At 47.7% G+C, this 17,155-nt stretch overlaps 1 protein-coding gene across 1 annotated transcript in view; it reads right to left on the bottom strand.

The window, feature by feature from the left end:
• The window catches only part of LOC122379610, a 29,905-nt gene extending 13,530 nt beyond the window's left edge, over positions 1-16,375 (bottom strand). The window contains exons 1-3 of the mRNA XM_043361943.1: positions 16,313-16,375; positions 10,328-10,476; positions 4,458-4,535 (exon numbers count right to left, since the gene is read on the bottom strand). Of these exons, the coding sequence (XP_043217878.1) occupies positions 4,458-4,535; positions 10,328-10,476; positions 16,313-16,325 (240 nt within the window). The 5' untranslated portion in view covers positions 16,326-16,375. The remainder of the gene's footprint in view (positions 1-4,457; positions 4,536-10,327; positions 10,477-16,312) is intronic.
• Positions 16,376-17,155: the final 780 nt, after the last annotated feature.

Below are 17,155 nucleotides of genomic sequence, written 5' to 3'. Positions count from 1 at the left end.
AAATTCTTCTAAATACGAGTTATTCTCCCTTTTGATTGTGCATTTTTTAAAGAAACACACGACATGATTATTTCCTGATTTATAGACTTGAAAGATTTATTTTATGTTTTTCTTTTGGGATACCTACTAGAATTAACTTAAATGCCTTCTGAGTTAGCATTTGGTTAGCAACAGAAATTAAGCATTTGGACAGTACAAGCTGCATAGGTGTGTGTTCATATGCTTGCGTACTCCACCCGCCTGGCGTGCGTACTCTTACACACCCCATATGGTAAGAGTACGCAACTGCAGCGGTTCAGAAAATGTCAGTTTTAGACCACTTCCATTTACGCTGAAGGATCGTTACCCCATGGGTTGATGGCTAATTCAATGAACTTTAATATTCCCTATTTGTGATTTCTTTCCTTCAAATATTAAACAAATGAGAGCAAGAAGTCCACTAAGTGCGTACTCTTATACGACTTCACCCTATTAATGCTGCGTACCTTGCTTTGATGCAAGCATGTTACGAGTGAAGTAGGTGTCTGTCTGATTACGTAACTTCGCTCGTAATATTCTGAAATGAGAATGGAAGAAAGTAAAGCTATAGACAGAGGAGTCATCCGCTATATTTTGCAACGTAATTAAGATTGAAGTTGTTGAGAGTTGTGTGAAATATTGTACGCAACAAGCCCAAGATTGAAAAACTTTCAGACGGCACGCACTAAGGTTGGCAGAAACAATCCACGGATGTCACACTAGCACCTCCTATGCTTCTACAATTGCAACGATTGTTCTCATCACGTAATAGTGCGCAGTGCGCAATGCGTAATGAGAAGCATAAATAACAAGAGATCGAGAAGCAGGCAAGGAACTCCATGCAAATATCTACAAATATGTATTCAAATAAAGGAGGTCTGCAGAAACGCCGTCATTTGCCCGGCCCGGCTGTCGTGACACATCGGCGCCAGCCGGCGGCGCGATCGACGCCATCGGTTCCGCTTGTCGCCGCTACCAGGATGTAGTCTGTCTGTCTGTCTGTCTGTCTGTCTGTCTGTCTGTCTGTCTGTCTGTCTGTCTGTCTGTCGTTGTCTTCTGTCTGTGTGCGCCGTCTGTCGGTGTCTGCTATCCGTATCTGCTGTCTGTTTACCGTCTGGTGTGCTGTCTGCTATCCGTATCTGCTGTCTGTTTACCGTCTGGTGTGCTGTCTGCTATCCGTATCTGCTGTCTGTTTACCGTCTGATGTGCTGTCTGCTATCCGTATCTGCTGTCTGTTTACCGTCTGGTGTGCTGTCTGCTGTCCGGTGTACCGTCCAGACAATGTCCAGACAGACAGCACCGTCGCCCGAAGTGCCCATCGCGGGAGTGGCGGAGGGGAGCTGACAGCAGACAGTGGGAGGGGCTCGACATCCCTTAGAGGGCGTCACGCCGAAGACCGTTCAATCGCTGTGCTGTCCACGCATCTCCCTCCGCACCCCTCATTCTCTTTCCTCTATCGGCCAATCGCCATTGCGTGCATGCGCTGGACCAATCGCAGCTCATCCATCCCCGCTCTGTTGCCGTTACCGGCACCGGCGAGCGCAGGAGCCCGGTCCCGGGCAGGACCGGTTTCAGAGCGAATGGACAACTGACAGCCACAGGGAGACGGCCGAGTTATGAGCCCGCAGGGAATCGACACAAGATGCACGACCTCTCTGACACAAACTCTGACTCGACAGCACACGAGAAAATAAGGTTAGAGTCCTCAACACTATGACATTGAGATATAATGTAAAAATAGAGGACCTTCAGAACGTTTCGAGACCCCAATAGGAGTGGAGCTCAGACAGTGACAAAAGGGTCGGCGAAATGAGGAACCAAAAACAAACAATGTATTTAGATAAAAATATACGATACCACAAAAACATCATCATTAACTTCTCATATTTCACATCCAGAGAGCAATAAAACTGCCATATGGATCCCAACTTATGAAGACAACAATGTGATACTTTAACCCTCGCATGTGTAGGGGGGGGGTCGGATGGACCCCCCCCATGGTTTTTCGCGAATAACTCGCGTAAAAAGCGGCCGATCGCGACGAAACTTTCAGTACCCTCGCATTGATCAATTTTACACCTACCCTGAAAATTTCATGACCCTGACCCAAATGACCTTTGACCTGTGACCTCTTTTCCAAGACCATGTTTGGCCGGAATCGCGATTTCGCGTATGTCGGCTCGCACTAGCCGCGTGTTTGCAAGCTTTTCGTGGTTTCAAACGTTCAAACATGTGTTTTGATGTTACTCCCGTGTGTGTCAAGGTCACCTGAAGGTCAGGTCAGGTCATTGACCTTTGGTGACCTTGGGTGACCTCGGGTCACTTTTTCGAGTTTTACATGTTTCTAGGCTAGTTTTTGGAGCTGAATTCGAATTTAGCAACCATTTGAACATTTACGAAGTAGTTTTGGTGACTTCGTAACATGTTACGAAGCTGTCAGAGGCGGTTGACACGTACTACGAATACCCGTCACGACGCCTACTGGTTGACCTGACCTGACCTGACCCGACCTGGTCTAAATGCTTCAAGACATCATCTGTGATCAAAACTAACACGATATTCGTGATCAGCACCCCGAAAAACCCCTTAGCAGCCACACTTTACGACTTTCTAACAGGTCCCGATTTTCCCGACTTTGGGTCATTGACCTGACCTGGAAGGTCAACCAATGACCTAGGACCTTAAAATTGGGTATCATCGGCTTCCTCTCGTCACGGGCAACACGCTCGTTTTTCCGCGAAGCTCTAGCTCGATCAGGGGCCAAACGGCAAGGGGGGGGTCCAACCGACCCCCCCCCCCCCCTACACATTAGAAGCTGGCAAACGCCGCACACATGCGAGGGTTAAAGATGGCAATAATAACAGGGCGCAGAGGTCAGCGCCGCCCACGTTTGGGGGACGGCCGGACCGCTGTCGTCGGTCCCTGTGAAAGGCGTCTGTTGACGGCCGTTTGCACGCCACACCACTAATCACAACCACTGTCGATGGCCCATGTATGATTTGTGTCTGTAATCAATAGCGCATTATAGAGAGGGCGGGGCGCCGGACACGAGGGGTGGTGTCGTCACACGATACGACCGTGGTCGGCCTGACAGGCTCCGCACGCAGTCGGCCCGGTGCCGCCGGCATAATTCAGTGTTTGCAGCTCTTCAAGTATTTCAAACGGTCTTTTCAATATTAAAATGACTCGTTCATAAGTCTATGGTACAGGCGCGGATACAAGGGGGGCCATGGGGGCCATGGCCCCCCCCCCCTTGGCCGATTTTTTTTCAAAAAGAAAATAAAAAGTTAAAAAGTTAAAAAGCTGAAAAGGGGGCCTCCTGAAAATAAAGTGGCCGAAATCCGATGAGTTTTTTTTTAACCTACCCACTTAGTTATTTCTTAGAAGACTAGCTGAGAAGACTTCTTTGTTAGAAGATTGGTAAAGCTTTTCATAACTTGGAGGTCTCTTATACTCACAGAGATGACCACTTTTACAGGGCCTCCTAACCTGCACAGAGGGCCTCCAAGCCTGCACAGATGTAGAGATGTTGCCTGAACAGCTAGATAAGCTCAATAGACGCAGTTTTTTTTTGGGGGGGGGCCCAACAAGTGGGAAGATGGGGCCTCCAACAGGTGGGATTATGGGGGGGGGGGCCTCCTGGTTTCTAATGGCCCCTCCCTTGGAGATTTTCTGGATCCGCCCCTGCTATGGTAACCTAGGAGCTGAAGGATTCTGATTTTCATTTGCAATTTTTTAATGTCTGCAGCCTGAGTGGTTGAGGCTATCTCCGTTCGAAGCCGTTCTTTTTTCTCTCATTATTTCTGCCACCTTTACGGTGAAGTAAGTCTCCAAAGCACCACAAGTGCATCGGTCGTAGACTGTATTTGCGTCCGCTGGGACTTCTAGAAGTGACCATGAAAAGCCTCCGCGCCCTCTGTAACGGCCAGTTGGAGGTCCAAGTCTGGTCGTTGGGCGCTCCAAGCGGAGCTCGCCGCCAGGACTACACCCTGCGGGATGTTTGCAGTTTGCACCCCACCAAGTACGGCGATTTTAGGGTCGGCAGGAGGACCACCGGCCGGGTTAATGGTGATGATGATTGGATTTTAAAGAGTTCCTCGGCCACCGCGGTCATTCCGGCATCCTCCACAGCGTCATTCGGCGCCTGTTTTTCCGGCTACTCTGACTTGGGGAAAGGATTTTCAATTTACGGCACCGGCGGATACGACTAGCTTTACGAGGCCGTAAGCGAAGGTGGGAACCCGAGCCGACACGCATCCAAGATACTCCGCCTGATAGAGTGTATCACGGGCCTGGAACGAAGCGTGCTCGACCCACATTACACCGTTTATTCAATGTCACTAGATAATAAACGCCAGGGAAAAAAAATGGGGCAATCGCCGCCTCTGAGTGGTGGTTGGCGCTATCAGATCACCGGAAAACATTTATAAACGTCTTACCTTGAATCTGTCATCGGTTGTATAACTGTAGGCTCCCAGTGTGAGAATGTGTAGATCCTGTTTTCTGATCCACGATACCTGTGGACAGATGAACACAGCCCTGTGAAAAATAGTGGATGATTGTAGCGACTGGAATCGACACATCGATGTGTGATGCATGTCAGAGTGACAAGGCTTTCACGTTGTTACTTTGAAGTTCAAGTGGGGATCGAATGGTTCATAGAAGTGTATACTCTACATTCACTGTTATTTGGACGCATCTCATCGTAGAAATCTTCATCCGATAAAAGTAACAGGCGCGTTCAGGGCAGGCTCCAGTCAAGAGCCTGTATTGGTATACTGACCCGCATGGTACTGGAGCACGGCGGCACAGCCTATACATCCAGGCAACCGGCCGGCGTCGGCGGCGAAGCGCTTCAGTCCGCTCAGCGCTTGTGCGGTCGTGTGGGTTGGACTGAGAGCCATTCGCAACAGCTCTCTGCTGTCAGGATAGAGCTCACGTAGCTATTTAAGTGCAACTTGTGATCTCCAGTCACCTAATGGTGAGTACTGGGTCGTGACTCGTGACAGCCCCAGCCGGGCCCGAAAGGGAAAGGTTGCAGCCAAAAAGCCGGCCAGCCCGAGGATTCGTTTATGTAGGTACGAGGGCTGGGCGAAATGTTGAAAATTAGACTGAAGAAGTAAAGGATCATGCGTCTCAATGGTGCCATGGCCTCGAGGGTTTCTTTGTGTTTATCAGATCCGGCGGACCAGTACTTAGTGATACGAAATCAGCTGAAGCAACGTCACGAGTGAAAAGTCGAGCACAAAAGGTCAAAGTTGACAAAATGAGTATTCCCCTCAATACTGGAGTGTCACATTATCCGCTAGGTTTTTGATGTGTTGATATCGGCACCCACGCGTACTATTGACTTTACATCCGAGCTCAACTTCGTTCGCGGTGACTTTTAGGCTTGAGCTTCATGGTCCAACTTTACGACTAGTTTGGTTATTACTTACTAGACATGCACGCTGCCATGAAATGGAAGTTTTCGGGCCGAGTTTGGTTTTATGGTGGTAGCATCCACCAGGTGATCAGGCCTCTCATAGTCCGAAACGCTCGTAGCTTTGCTATTGGTGCTGTTAATGCATTAAAAGGAAGCATTTGAATCTGACAAAGGCATGACACCCATGCAATCTAGCTACTACAGGGTCGCTTGTGAAAGTTATGTTACGAGTGGCATTTCTTTGAAAAGTGTGTGTATTAACTGACATATGAATTCCAGTCTGTCGGGCTAAATGGCGCCGCTGTAACACGGCGCGCCGTAAGGACCCCCGCGCCAGTTTCGTCCCTCCAGCGCCGGTATAGTGATCGATCTGAGGCAGCGCGCTCGGTCTCGGCTCCTGACGGACTCGGTGGTCGGATCAGCAGCCCCTCTCCCCACGGCCGCGCTGCGGGATCAGCACCAGGCTGGGACAGTTCCAACTTCAGCCCGGAACAGACCCCGCACCAGCCCGGAGCGAGCCCACGCCCTCCGTGAGCCGGCACCCCGTATACCATCCGGAACGGCCCCGCACCACCGCATCTCGCCTACTATAATCGGCCGCGCAGATTGTAATCTGCTCACTTCAGCCGACGGCTAACTGGACTCGGCTCCGTATATATGTAATATTAGAGGCTGAATTAGCTGTCCGACGTCTGTATAGCCGGCCCGCGAAAGATCGCCCAAGAGGCGCCAAATGTGGACGATAGATTATCTCCAGATTCGCAGAGTAATTTCGCGGATGTCCAGTTTTTAAATTAGAGCCGGCCTGGATTTCATGCTAAATCACTGCTTCCTCGCGGCATCGCGCGTGGCACCTCGTACTCGATCCGGGGATTTAGCTGCAAAACGCCTTACAGTCATGACGGTAGGTAATTATGCTTGGGAATGTCTAGGCTGGTGAATGTGAAGACGATATACCGTGGTTATCTAAGATGCCAAACAGGAAAAGCTGAAAAAAACTCCTAAAATGCGTACCATAGTTCACAATTCTCGTATTGAGCTTACATTAGCATTGCTTAAGACGCCTCAGTATTGAGACGCCTCAGTATCAAGCGTTCAGTATTATAGGATCAGCGGGCCTGCTCCTATCAGCAAAGTGGCTGCGAATTGTGATACATGTCTTTCTGCCAAACAAGTAGCAGTGAAAATGTATTTCCATTCGGGCAAATACAATGCCCAATGCAATGTCATGCAATGCACCGAAAGGCCACTGTGTTTTCACTTTATATCGCTCGGTTCGGTATTCCGCTATTGTTATCCCTCCTTTGGCGCAGAATGTCGCCTGACGCACAGCGGTGGCCCGACTATCGACCTGATGGGCGCACATTAACTGGGCCCAATATTCAGGCGTCGAGGAGAGGCGGCGCCGCGGCACAGCTAAACGAGCCAAGTCGTCACATAAAGACACGCCGTCGACACGGCCGACACACGGTGACGGTTGCTGACGGAGCGAGCCGCGCGCCAGGCTGACGGCCGACCGGCCGAGCGGGCCGCGAGCACCGACAATCCAATAATAGGGACACTGCTGGACCGCCTTTTGTGCACACTGGGTCAGAAGAGATCGCAGAGTAAGGGGTTGACGCTGCGCCTGCATATGGTGTGGTGCTGATGAGCATTGGCTGTGTCATTGTAATGAGACCAGATTTAGGCAAAAAATATTGCTTACATAAAAAGTTACCGGTCGTTAGGAAGCCTACGATATGGTGCGAGGGCTACTGACCTATACTGATGCTATAAAAATTATCTTGAGATTTTATTTACTGAAAAATACGGTAACCGGGTACCACTGCTTGACACGGCCGCGCTGCCATGTGCCGGCCAGACCTCGTCGTCGCCGCCCCCGCCGCCATCGTGCGAAGGGTAATGTCCCGTAGAAGTGGAGAGCGCGCGGCAGCACCGCTGACAGCGGCGAGCGAAACCGTAACGAGAGCACAGGACGAGTTATTTCCCCCCACTGAATGGGACCGAGCTCCGCCACGCATGGACAAAGCACTCGGCGAGAGAGCGGTCCACCTCCGCGGCCATGACTGACGCGTGTCAAGATTTCGCTATTAACCGGTGAAGGACGCCATTCGAGCAGTTAACAACGACAGGCGGAAGTCCAGATGGCCCCAATGTGGGACGAAATGACTCGAGACGGGAGCACTGCGCAGCCGATGAGACGGAGCTGTGCGGAAACTCGCTGATGCAAGACGGGGAATGCTTTAAATGTTTTCATTTATGAAAAACGGTTAAAATACAGGTGACGAACTCTGAACTGTGCATCATTCATTATTTAAGAATTATGCTAAATATATTTGACGATCGGATACCTACCTTGTCATGATTTGAGAAAGTTCACTCAACTTGTCCGTAAAACTGCACCCTTCTCGAAGCTGAATAGTGTGCCATGAAACACCATTCTTCGCCAAAAGAAAGCTCAGCAGCTCCTTCCCCATTTCGGCCAGTCGGCTCTTAGATTGTTGGCTTTGTCTATTGATGCTGTCCAGGCTAATGGGAAGGCATAGCTCAAACATATCCATGTTTTCAACGGGAACATCAACCCTGCATTTCTGATGACTAACAATATCGCCCATACATCACAGGCGATTTCAGAACGCACGGAACTCCCATTGACCTATGTAAAAAGTTGTAATCTACAACATAAATTTTCCTGTGCCGCCCGCTAAACGTGTTGTCAGGCACAAATAGCAGAAAGTAGTGACCCTAATCGCTACCAATAAACGAAACGATCTGCCGTCTTTTGAAACACTCCACCGTGATTTGTGAGCTGACCAAAAACAATACGGACAGTTCAGCACCGTATAAGTCGGTCCACTGAAAGGAGGACCATTAGTGCGCGTCGGTTCTGCTGCGCGGAGGTGTTTTGCCGACTGCGGTCTGGAGTCGCGTGTCGGACAAGTTTTTCATACGGACCGATCGCGTGATGCCGTGCCCGGCGTTACAGTGCGTGCCATCAATGAGGCCGCCGGCTGCCTCAGACATTAATCGCAGCATCAATTCGTGAGGTGGCCGCGCGAGTAATCTCACGTCTTCTCAATCACTGGTCGACAATAGGCTGAAATACCAATTTACCGGAAAGCAATTTCGGCTGTCGACCGATGTTCATACAGCGAGAGGAGCAGCCTGTGTAGTCTGTTTGGCATGAACGACTGGCTCAATGATGCCAAGGGGCAAATATAAAAAGTGATGGATAATGGCATTAAAATAAACTCCGTTAATGATTACGTGAATCGTGAAATGTGTGTGAAACAGCCAAGGAAAAGTGAAAACGCAAGGACGTACTTACATATGTTCATGTCGATTTGTCTGCATTTATCATTAAATGAATTTGTTAGTGAATAAAATTATTCAAAAGAAACAAGTCTTCCTTTTCATCTTGCTCTGTACTGCCATGCGTTTCTCGTTAGATAGCTTCTTCTGGTGAAAATATGGTAAATACGATACGCTAATTGCATGACGACGCTATTGACGTAGGACGAATCTGCATCCAGGTCATGTGCTAGCTTCGTGAGTTGTGACTGCAAATAAAGCCATAAATCGGAGAAAGGACAAATATTTACAGAGTAGGAACCACTCCATCAATTTCTTTTCCAGGCACTGCTATTATTCCGCATGCATTCGACACACTTTGTAAATTCCATCAGCCACCAACCGGAAAACTTGGACTGAGAAAAAGAAAGCCAACCCACACACGCAGACAAGCCATTAAAGAAATTAAAAACGGTCGATCGTTCCCCAGAACATTTCCAGTTATTTTGGGCGTGAGACAGAAGCAGATGTGTTGCTAGAAGAGCTTCATAGAGGTATCAGCACTGTAGTTAAAACACAATGCATTATGTCATTGTGATGTATGTACGCAACGTGGGCACCGGCTCTGCCAATCCGTCCATTCAAACGTTCGAGCTAAATCTATAGAAAAAGCAATAGTTAGAAAATAAATGTGAAATGAATAATCATGATAAAATGGAAATCAAACATATAATTTCATAATAACTAAAGATCTCATCGCAATTATCACATTTAACAAGTAGGTAGAGTTTATAGAGAAAGACATCAGCCTTGTGCTAACTACGCAGGAACTATGTACATAATTTCGATTTTGTATCTTGGGTGCCGGGAGTCCCGGTAGTAAGTATATAGCTGATTTGCATATCCTGCCCAACTGTGAAGGGTCGCTGTCGCAGCGCCGGCTGGCATTCGTTTGCGGTTTGACTAACGACCCAGGCACACCTGGAGACTATGGAAGACCACCGGCCGCTGACAAATGGCACCCGCTCATGAAACCACCGACGCTGCTAGTGCGTTGGTATTCATTGGCGGTGAATAGCTCGGGTGCTGCTTCCGAATGTATCCAATAAAAACACACTATTGGGTTGCATAGAAGGAGAAAAGCTGATCATCATGCAACTTTTGTAGCTGGGCATATGATTTTGGTTTTCAGAATGCTGATGAATGTTTAGATTCTTCATATTGAACGGGTAGCATTAGCACATCAAAGGAAAGCGATGGAGTGCCGCTCCAGGTTTTCCGCCAACAGCAAAAGAACTGCTCCGTAGCCATCACTGACGGACTCTGCCATGTGGTTTAAATGGGGGAATAGAGGGTTACTGCTGAAAATGATGGCCGAACGGTGATTTCTATCCGTACACTGCCATTTGAACTAGGCGTGACGTTAAAATTAGGATCAGGTGGGGTGTGTCACCAGTCCCCGTCTATGCCTGTCTGTATTTCCGTCGGTTTGTCTGTATATTTGTAAAGATGTGTGTCTATCTTCCTGTCCCCTTCTATTTCTCTCTCTCTCTCGCTCTCCCCTCCCCTCCCTCCCCTCTGCCCCGCACTCACCGCCTGGCCGTCGAGCTGGAATATCCTGCAGCGCAGCAGCACCGTCCGGCCGATGGTCGTCGACACGTTGTTGGTCATGGTGCGGTCAAAGTAAGGTCCTCGGCTGGTGTGGTCGTGCCATGGCGTGCTCGGTCCGGCGGCGCAGCCCACTGAAATGCACCGAACGGCTCCAGTAGAATGGGTGACGTACATTGGTGCATTAAACGGACCGAGAATGCCAAACTACGGCGAGCATAAAACGACAGTTTGGGGTTTCGTTACAACTTTTCCCGCTAAGCATCAGGACTTCTCGAGTGGCTTGTTAATCTCGATCATAAAGCCTGCGAATTTGTGCATGCCCGCAATGAAAAAGTCTAATTGGTTTTCGCGGAAATGTTCGATTCTGGTGGCAGCAAATGTTATCGATCACTGCGCCGCCGACCGTCCGTTGACGAGCTGTAAATTCACTGATTCGGCGGTTCGCAGGATTCGTTTTAGTGTTCGGAGGCCAGGTGCTTATAGCTAGTGTCGTTGAAACCGCTCCTACATCCTAGACGGCCTTGTCCCCATCTGTTAGCACATTCATGTGACATTGGTTCTGGCAAGTGGAGGCGTCCGTGCATGGCCCGCGCCATGGTAATGGGCCCTGTGGACTGTAGTTATACCTACCCCGGCGGCCTGCTGCCCCGGACGGTATGTGGTGTATCTTTTTATAAAATATCCTGTGTGTGGCGTGCCGAGGCACCATACATGTGGCTCGATATCACCCGGTGAGGTGCTGGAGGAATTCGACGAAACCTGGTTTAAAGTTGGTTACTAAAAAAGACACGCTAAGTGTTCGTAACACAGAGGACATTGAGCGGAGTTGGTGCAATCTTCTGTCCCAACACCTTTATTTAAAGCATTAAAAGCAAGAGTTAAAGAGTTAAAAGCATATTCCTAAATGGTTTTAACAACGACTGATGTTGCTAGTCAGTCATAGAGTCCACTTGTCCGGTTCGCTGAATAGTAACTTTTGCCTTTCACGAAAGATATTTTGTTCCTATCTTTTCGCAAAATGTATCTTTAAGGCCTCTTTAGAAATAAACTGGATAAACAAACATTTTAGAAGACCATCCCCAGTAATCGTTTCAACTTTTCTTTTGAAATTTCCAGTGCTTCAGTCATGTGAAGTGCTTAAAAAACAAGCATGCTCGCAGCATAGTTTGTGATTAATGAATTGTTTTAGACTGAAGTTCATCTTGCTATTATTTCGGTAATTATGAATCACTTTCTTGGGGCCATCATCCAGCAAGACTATGTCCATTTCACCTCCCAGGCGACACCTGAGGATGCATTTTTGAAGCGTCTCAAATCCACTCAACTGCCGAACGGCCGTGGGCAGGTGTTGCTGCCGGGCACATAGGGCGCGTGGCTCGTGCGCGGCACGTGTGACACGTGGTGCGGCATCTCTGCACGCCACCAGACGACCCATTATGCATTAACATCCACCGGCGTCCCGTTAAGATTGCACGAGGCCCGGACGCACCGCGCCATGAAACCAGGGGAACGGCGCCAGACATGGGCAGTCAAAACTGCACCCGGCGAGCATCGCAAGCGGGCGCGGCACTGGAAAATGCAGTGGTATGGGTCTGCAAGCGAAACACTTATATTCACTCACCAGTCAGCATGGCTCGAAGACCAATCTCGTCTTGAGAGAAGGGTGAAAGAAACTATATTGAAATCAACTTAGTTTATCGTTGATTTGAAAACAATCGTTTAATCATTCAAACAAAATGCAAATTTTATAGTTATGAACTGAGCCAATTAAAATAAAACATGTAAAGCACTTACAGGTTTACCTCATATAATAAAGCGTTCCTTTATGGCAAAACTTCGCACGCACTTTGCTTACTTTGATACAACTGCGCGAGTCCATTCTTATCCGCCTGCCTAATAAGTCAGTCTAATCGTCTAATCTCTGACCAATTCGGTGAATAACGGCCACTTAGTGCCCTGGACTGCTGCGAGCACGATAGTTAGATATCGAGGCTCGCATCGAAGTGCCCATCTATACTGCAGCACTGAATCATGAGCGATCGGCCTATTTCGAGCATAAGTTGCAGAACAAATGAGGCTTATACTACACACACGTAAATATAATTGTCTTTGGAGCAACTATGCAGTAGCTAGTTTGCTTGAATAAAGTAACAAAAATTGTCATTTATTATGACAATTTGCAGTTATCAAATTAGTTTAATTAATGATAACTATCATCTCAAATGCATTTATCTTCTTGCATTTATCAAAAGCACGTTATCCACACCGAACAAGTTAGTGCAGTTAGCACTGGCGACGGCAGCTTCATATAGGCTTCATTTGCGCAGCATCATTCGTAGGATCATTCATTCATATGATCATTCATTCGTAGGGTCATTCACATGGCTTGGTGACTAGAACTGACTCAATCGAAATATTTTGAATCGCCAGTTTTGGCATTAAGTTTGACTCATTGAAGGCGGACCAAGGGTTACAAGACTTTTATGTTGGGCTCTAAAATACAAGAAAGCACCTAGATGTAACGAGAAAAGTACAAGCCTGCACTAGCATTGAGCCCAAATAAGATTCATTAATCCTTAAAATTATCAAACACAGCCTGGAACGGTAACGTTTTCATTGAGCCCTTGTTATGCGGCTTTCAGGTGCTGAATTTTGTAGTTAAGCTTCTTAGACCAATAAGCTCCACGCCCTGCTTCAATACCCAGCAAGCCAGGATATCATACCTGCGGGGCTGAAGTTGAGCCTCTTTAGCCCGAGCTTTGCATCATTAATTAAACTATGCGAGTTGCTATCCATTTGCATGCACGCATTTTTCCTCCATCGCATGGTGGCAGTGTCGGTATAAAAACGTAGCTCCTTGCATGAATAGAGTAATTTGGGTATCCCAGGCGGCTGCTGTCGGTGCTAAGGCATGTGTAGGTATTGTGTAATCGGTAGATAGAGCTCCTCTCTGACAAACTGTATCCGACTGTGCAATGGCTGGAAGAGATGCCACGGACCTCTCTGCGATGGACCTATCTGTGCTTTGTTGTACAGTGCTTGACCTGCTCGCTGTAGCGTGGTTCGCGTGATCCAAGCTCCCTCCTCTGCCCATCTTCTAAGCCCCTCATCGTGCCGACGTCGAGCTTACCGAGGCTGGCTCGCTCCTGATGCGCCGGGTCCGACGGCTCAGTCGTTTAATTTTGTTTTATATAAACTTGCATTTTGGCGTGTGTCTGAACATAGGTGTCGTGAAGGGTACCTAGGTGTATACAACTAGATACGAGAGAGTGTGGCTCAATCAGCAAAAAAAAAGCTAGATATGATATTTTACACAGAATGCCACAGCACGATGTGTTATCATGAAGAAGAAAATGGCGATATTAAATCCTCAGATTTAGCTGACCGGATCTTTTTGTTTTCAACTAACGAACAGCGCTGTCTCTTTTTGACTCAGTGGGCGAGAACAGAGCACTGACGTCTTCCTTATCTCGGGCCAACGTTACCACAATGAGAATGGGAAAGCTGGGTCGCGGGATGGTGCGTGTGACCTTACTATCATACAAAACGCTGCTCTCTTGAACCCGGATACGTTAGGGTCAGGCTTGATAAATTCTATGTTTTCAAATATTGCGATTAATTCTCCCAGAAACCGTTAATCATGTTGCCAGGCAGCCAGCTTCTCTTCAGTTCTGTTACTTTGACATTTTTGCAAATTTTGTAGTCATGCATACTGCATGTGTATAGTATTTACGAAAGCGACTATTCATCTGCAATCTACATTTGACCCAGACAAACCGGCCCTGATTCAGTGACCCGTAATGTTCACGGATCATCACCAGATCGGACATTTCGGGTCTCAATATTCAGCAGCGCCTCAGTATTCACAATTCTCCCCTCTGGTGGGCGGCCCATTAGTATCGGTGAGGCGGCCGTCGGCGCCGACAAATGTGCCGGCACCGGCGGGTGTCGGTCCCGGCAGCGGAAATGGCCGGCCAAAGAAGCCGCGGCGCGACGGCGACTCGCGGTAGCGGCCGTCTCGGTTCATCACCATCCACCGCGCCGATCGATAGGGTCTCTACAGGCGCCGACCGGCGGTCACGGCCAAAGGAGGGGTCACAATTGGAGAGAGGGGTCACATGGCCACGGTAAAATGGTTACCGAGGGGAGGAATACCGCCTGGGTCAGAAAAGATCCACGTGGGTGGAAGGATGATCACCTGAAATCGATGCGGGTAGAGAAGACACTGGACTGACGATAACTTACATACAATACATTACCTGAAGCATAAACACAATCGGGCAGACAGACAGACAGGCAGAGAGACATGCAGACGGAAAGATAGACAGACAGAGGCAGACATATGTGGATTTCGATTGATAATTCGAATGATGGGTGTGCAGAGAAGGAATCAACCGACAGTGGAAAGAACAGAAAACATATCCAGGAGGATGGTTAACCCGCGACCCGTTAAAGGGGGGGGGGGGGGCAAAAGGCCCTCCCCCTACGGTTTTTCGCAGATAGCTCAGAAACGGCTGCGAATTTCGACTTGAAACTTTCAGTATCTCTCTGGACATCAATTTTACACAACTGAAAAAATTAGGTCGTAGGTCATCTCAGGTCACGAGCTATAGTGGTCAAACTGAGGTCATATTCGGCGATTTTTCGTCGACAAAGTTATTGACGAAGAAAAATCGCAGAAAATCAGGGTTTCAACTTAGCGACTCAAAAATTGGACCGTAGGTATAAAAAGCGTTGCAAACAAAATGGTTATCTTGAAATTTCCAAAATATAAAAATCCCTAGATCTAGGGATTTTCTAACTCAAAATTTAGCTTTAATGAGATATTTTTGAAATTTTGGATTTTCTTTTTTCAAAAAACCGGAATATATGTTAGAGAACCCTTACTGGCCTTACACATCCCAAAAATTAACAAAATATCTCTAAAACTGTCTGAGATATAGCCATTTGAATGACTGAAAAGGTAGTTAGGTTCTTATGACGTCACAATATTTTTGGTATTTGCGCTAGAAATCAGTTAGGAGTACCTAATATTTATGATTCTTATCAACCTCTTGCTGACTGAATATGATCCTTTACGTGAGTAAAGTCACTTGTACGTAAAAAAATGTTTTTTTATTGTAAACCGGTACAATTTGACCTTTCTGTGGCGTCATAGGTCCAAGAAAATGGTCAAGAAGGTTTCTGTGGTTGCATATATTTGACATGTCTTCATAAGGACTCGAATATTCACAATTTAACATGTTTTTCATATGGACGGACGGACGGACCCGGATTTTCGCCGCTATCCACTGATTGTGAGAGCCGGCCTACCGCACCGCTCCCGGCATCTCTATATCCACCCCCAGTACCAACAGCGGCCATTATTTATCGCCAATCAGCTAACTTTACGGGTGCATCCGAGTTCCGGGTGTCTGCGAGCGATGAGGAAATTCGCCGGCAGAGCGGTGCTTCATAGCCGGCATTGCTGATTGGAATGTCGGCTCTACATCCTCGTCTAGTAGTATTGGCTCGGTCGCACGGAACTGCAGAGGGGCTTGACTGCATATTGGATGTGAAAATGGCATCGCTTGTGAACTTAAACAGTGTACGCTAACACAATGTACGTACCTTTAGTGTGCGCAAAATTATGTCGTACCTAATTCATTAGAATTAGAAAACCAACTACACACGGTAAGTGAAAATGGGCTCTACCCGCTATAATCGGCATTGGTGACGATAGATATCACGTAAAAAGGTTAATTTTGGAGCTCCGTACTGTAAGGCACCCCCTCCCCCCAACCCCTCCCTGCCACACAACTCCTAAAGTAAAGTAAGGAGGTGGCTCTGCCGCGCTCCGTGTACCCCGAAATACGTATACCTACCTACCTGTGTAAAACAAGTGTGGGTACTATTCACATCATTGCCCAGTTTTGTCCACCATCAACGGAGCACCTATAAATGACTAATTATGTTTTAGGTACCTACCTTGGGTTTGCATTTTGAATTTGTGGTCAAATTAAAAACAAAATATTATCAACAATATTTCTCAGTATAAAATTTATGCAGGCGGCTCGCTCGCCCTTCCATTGGCTGACATGTTACAAATGTTTTGCTGCTGCAGCAGCGGCACAACACGTGCCCGGAACACGACAGCGTCCTCCTGCAGACGCTGACTGTCGCCGCCGTCCGCCGGACCGCTCGGGTATCTACTGACCGTCATTTGTTTGCTGCCGTGACGCGCTATGTTTAATGTCGGCACATCACACCAAAATATTATCGCCATAAATTCGTCGCGGAAACGCTTCTGTCGGGAAGTGTCTCCCGGGCGTCTCTATGCAAGTTTACATTGAAGTATCTTCCGTCTGCCTGATGCTTGATGTAAGCAACTTGACTGGTGAAAGCATGAATGAGGAAAATTTTCTTCACCTTCGAGGTGGCACTTAGTAAAAAAGTCAATTAAAGGCAGGCGACAAATGTTTCCTGTGATAGCTTAAATCCTTTCATTAAGAGTCGAGAAAAATAAGATTTTGAACAAGCGAACGTTCATAGTGAACAAACATGCATGAAAAAATAAAAACGGGTGCGATATGCCCCCCCCCCCCAAAACTACTTAGTACCTTCTTATCACTTTAACATGAGCACTGGGCAGGATAAACATAGGTCAAAAGAGACGACTCGAATCCTGTATAAAAAGCAGCGTACATGCAACGCTTGTCCCCTTCCACTCAAGTATACTGCATGTGAGTTGCGAAGAAACGGAACAAAACGAAAATGCTGCAACAGTTATCCATCTGGCAGGGAGTAAACTTAACCGAAACGGTCGCCATA

Source organism: Amphibalanus amphitrite, unplaced genomic scaffold (assembly GCF_019059575.1).
Source record: "Amphibalanus amphitrite isolate SeventyFive unplaced genomic scaffold, NRLGWU_Aamphi_draft 000081F_arrow, whole genome shotgun sequence".
NCBI lineage: Eukaryota > Metazoa > Arthropoda > Thecostraca > Balanomorpha > Balanidae > Amphibalanus > Amphibalanus amphitrite.
The sequence above is the reverse complement of the archived record's forward strand: the minus strand, read 5'-3'. Positions and strand labels throughout refer to the sequence as shown.